The 3,965-nt window shown below is 36.1% G+C and overlaps 1 protein-coding gene across 1 annotated transcript; it reads left to right on the top strand.

The window, feature by feature from the left end:
- Positions 1-648: 648 nt before the first annotated feature.
- Positions 649-3,007, top strand: LOC130941824 (BTB/POZ domain-containing protein At5g48130). The gene is made up of 4 exons (XM_057870425.1): positions 649-749; positions 831-900; positions 979-2,115; positions 2,218-3,007. The coding sequence occupies exons 1-4, from the start codon at positions 649-651 to the stop codon at positions 2,851-2,853; spliced, it is 1,944 nt and encodes a 647-aa protein (XP_057726408.1). The 3' UTR covers positions 2,854-3,007.
- Positions 3,008-3,965: the final 958 nt, after the last annotated feature.

Raw genomic sequence — 3,965 nt, 5'->3', positions numbered from 1 at the left:
TTTGTTTTTTTGGGATTAATTAGCTACTGTGTAAAAAAAATAACAACATTGACTTTTTTTTTTGTATAAGAGTTAATCAATCTCATAAAATTAAAGCTCAAGAGTTAAATTGAGTATTTTTTTTGTCAAAGACCTCGTTATCTTTTGAGGTAATTGTCAGAGGCGATTTATGATTTTTTTCTCATATTTTAATTATTATTATTCTCGTATAAAGATATTTTAAGTAGGCACCGATTATACATATTTTGAAAAAAAGTATTAAATATTAAATATGATTCAAATTACATACAAATTTTCATGTTCTTAAACGTTAGAAATAGTATTATCATGTGCATCATAGAAATTAGAAAATGTGAAGAAATGGGATTATTATATATACGTGAAGAAAGTGTGTTAGGGTGCATGAGAATTGTATATTGTATTCTATTGGCTGAAACCTGAAACCGCCAAGTTGTATGGCAAAGAATTCAACTTCCCAACATTCAAGAAACGTTATTGAAGCCTTAAAACTTGGAGTTCGAGTTTCACTCGTGTGCATGTTGACTTTGACTACAAACCTCACCAAATTCAACTTCTTCCAATGCTCCTATTTTCTGCTCTATATACTCCTACAATAATTCAGATTATTCATTCACATTAATTCTAAGCATGGAAATTGCAAGTTCAAAAGATTGCTCCTCATCAGTGGCTTCTAGTCCTTACTCATCACCCAACATTGGTGCCTTGCTCAAGATCAAGGTCATTACATGGTGAGAATATGGACCATTCAGTGTTCTTGTATTTCTCTTGTTCTGTATTTTTGTCCTGAATTGTGAACCTTTTTGTCTTAGGAGCCAAGAAACTGGTTTACCTGTCTCTGTCAGAGTTTGGGTTAAAGATAAGATGTTCAACCTACACAAGGTAAGATCAAAGAATGTTCAACAAAGTTTGTTATTGTTAGTTTAAATGTTATGTATGTATGTTTTGAAATGGCTGCAGTTTCCTCTGGCTTCAAAGAGTGGATACTTAAAGAGAAGGCTAAAGGATACACATGAGGTTGAGCTGCCAGAGAATTTCCCTGGAGGGCCAGAAACCTTTGAGATGATTGCATTGTTTATTTATGGAACCTCAACACTGATTGACCCTTTTAATGTGGCGGCTCTGCGCTGTGCAGCTGAGTTTCTTGAGATGACTGAGGACTATTGTACAGGAAACCTCTGTGAGAGGTTGGATCTATATCTGAATCAAGTTGTGCTGCAAAGTTGGGATGACACACTGATTTCACTCCAAAGGTGCCAGATTCTGCTTCCTTGGTCTGAAGATCTGCTTATAGTGAGTCGCTGCATCGAGGCTCTGGCCTTTATGGCATGCATGGAGATTCTTGACCCTGAAAGAAGGCGCGACACGCCAGTTGTCACGTTGGATGAATTGGCCTCACAATCCTGGAGCTGTGAGATTGTGAGCCAACAAGATGTATGGATGAAGGATCTGATTGCATTGCCTTTTGATTTCTTCAAAAGGGTCATTGGATCTTTGAGGAGACAAGGGATGAAGGAGAAGTATGTGAGTCCAATCCTTGTTTTCTATGCAAATAAATGGTTGCTATCTAACAAGTCACTTCCATTTTCTGGTGAGAAAAGTAGTGATGATAATGACATTAACAGAACTTCAATGATTCTACAAGGAATCATTGATCTTCTTCCAATGGGGGATAAAGCTAGCAAAGTTATTCCAGTTGGTTTCTATTTTGCTTTGCTTTCAAGATCTCTTGAATATGGTTTGAGGAATGGAAGTAAGGCAAAGTTGCAATCACAGATTACAGCATTGTTGCACTTTGCACAAGTTGAGGATTTTCTTGTTCCTGAAAGTGGAACAACAGCAATGTCCTCTAGTATTGAGTTGGCAACAATGGAAAACATGGTTTCAGCATATGTAGCAGCATCTAACTCACACATGAACCGTCCTCCAGATGCTAGAAATTTCACAGTTGCAGAACTTTGGGATGCATATCTGTCTAATGTAGCTCCAGATCCTGAAATGGATCCTAAGAGATTCATGGAACTCATTGAAAGGGTGCCACCTTCTTATAGACAGAACCATTACCAACTCTATAGAGCAATCAACACCTTTCTCAAGGTATGCAAAAGTAACTTGTTGTATGCAACTTCTTTTAGCTAAGTAACTTGTTGGATTGGTTTTAACAATGATTACTCACTCAAATTGTTTTTCTTTATATAGACACATCCAGATACATCCCAAGATGATAAGGGATTGGTGTGCAAGTACCTTGATTGCCAGAGGCTATCACAAGAGGCATGCATTGAAGCAGTTCAGAATGAACTGATGCCGCTTCGCCTAATTGTGCAAGCTCTATTTGTTCAACAACTCAACACACACAGAGCCTTCAAAGAATGTTCAGATTCGTTCCGGTATGCGCAGTGTGGAGACTTATCTGGAAGCCTATCAAGCCAGAATCTTGTGGAAAGCCCTTACACAGATGGACCAGAATTGCATAGCAGCAGGCCTTTGAGCATTGTGATGAGGAATTTCAAGTTCTCAACTGCTGAATATGAGTCCACAAGCTTCAGGATTCAGAACCTTGAACAAGAACTCATGTCATTGAAGAGAAGCCTTCAGCTGCACAACATTGTAACAACAAAGAAAGCTGAAGAAACATCACAGAAGTTGAAGCCATGTGGGTTGGAAACAAGATCATTCAGCAAAAAAAGGAACCATATTGGACAAGCAACTAGTTGCATCGGTTCTTTAAACTTTGCTTCACAGAGAAGGTATGCTAGCCGGTTGCTGAAGCTATTTCGCCGCATAACTTTGTTTGGAACTCGGAAGCTCAAGAAAAAACCAGGGAATTCCTAATCAATCTACTTAGAACATAGTTACCTGCAACTCAATATATTCCATTACAGAATGTAAAATATTTTATGTAAAAAGTATACTTATCACTTTCTGGTATGCAGATGAATTTAAATGGCAATTAGTGAAAAATTCATGTAACTATGGAACTAATATTATCAGGTCAATGTTCTCTCTCAACATTTTCATAGCATACATATATGTTCTTCAAAATTATGCAGAGAATGTTATGATCATCAAATTGTTAATGTTACAAGTGTGAGGAGTGTTGAAGTTAGTCGCACATCAAAGAAAGCAAAGAAGAGTGAGGAGTTTATAAGATGAGAGACTCATTAATTTACATTTTAAGGTTTTGAGTTGGTTGTGGTGTCTTCTTATTTGTGTTATCTTATTTGATTCGGGAGTGGATCCTCTCCAATGAGAAAAAAATTGGATGGTATCCAGTGTTTAATCTAACCATTCATTGCGTTCTCTCCCTTATTTATTTCTGGTCCCACTCATATAATCAAAGGTGATAGATCACACTGGATTCTATCAATTGTTAAAAAAACTGGAGATAATCTTTTTCCATTTGATTCCTCCCCAAATAAGCATTTACGTTTTCTATTATTTATTTATTTATTGGACCTTAAGCATTTTCTTTATACTGTCCTTAAGTTGCAGCATGTATACCGTAGATTTTAGTCAATAGTTGTTAAGAGCATATTATATAACCTTTTTAATGAATTATTCCTTTTTCGGTTTTTCCAACTTGGTCCATGATTGGCATAAAAAATACCAACTCACATTCCACATGCAACTTTTTTTTTCCCCTTTATGCTTAATGCTTCTGCAACCTGCTAAAATTGGGCCTTATTATCAATCATAATCTCAAATTACGGAAACCAAAAAATATTACAAAAAATAAGTTATGACATGTAACAAGTATCATCCATCATTCACAATGCAAGCTAAGGAAGTCAACGGCACTTTTTTTTTTTTTCCCCTTATAAGCATCATCGACGTATATATTATTCTCAGATTTATTCACAAGATAAACCAATCCAAAATTTATGACACTTCAACTAATTAAAGTTGAGTCTAGTAAAGTCTGTCTATACCCTTGATTATATTTA

The sequence above is a fragment of the Arachis stenosperma genome, chromosome 7, assembly GCF_014773155.1.
Source record: "Arachis stenosperma cultivar V10309 chromosome 7, arast.V10309.gnm1.PFL2, whole genome shotgun sequence".
Classification (NCBI taxonomy): domain Eukaryota; kingdom Viridiplantae; phylum Streptophyta; class Magnoliopsida; order Fabales; family Fabaceae; genus Arachis; species Arachis stenosperma.
Note: the sequence above shows the minus strand (reverse complement) of the source record. Positions and strands in the feature narration are given on the sequence as shown.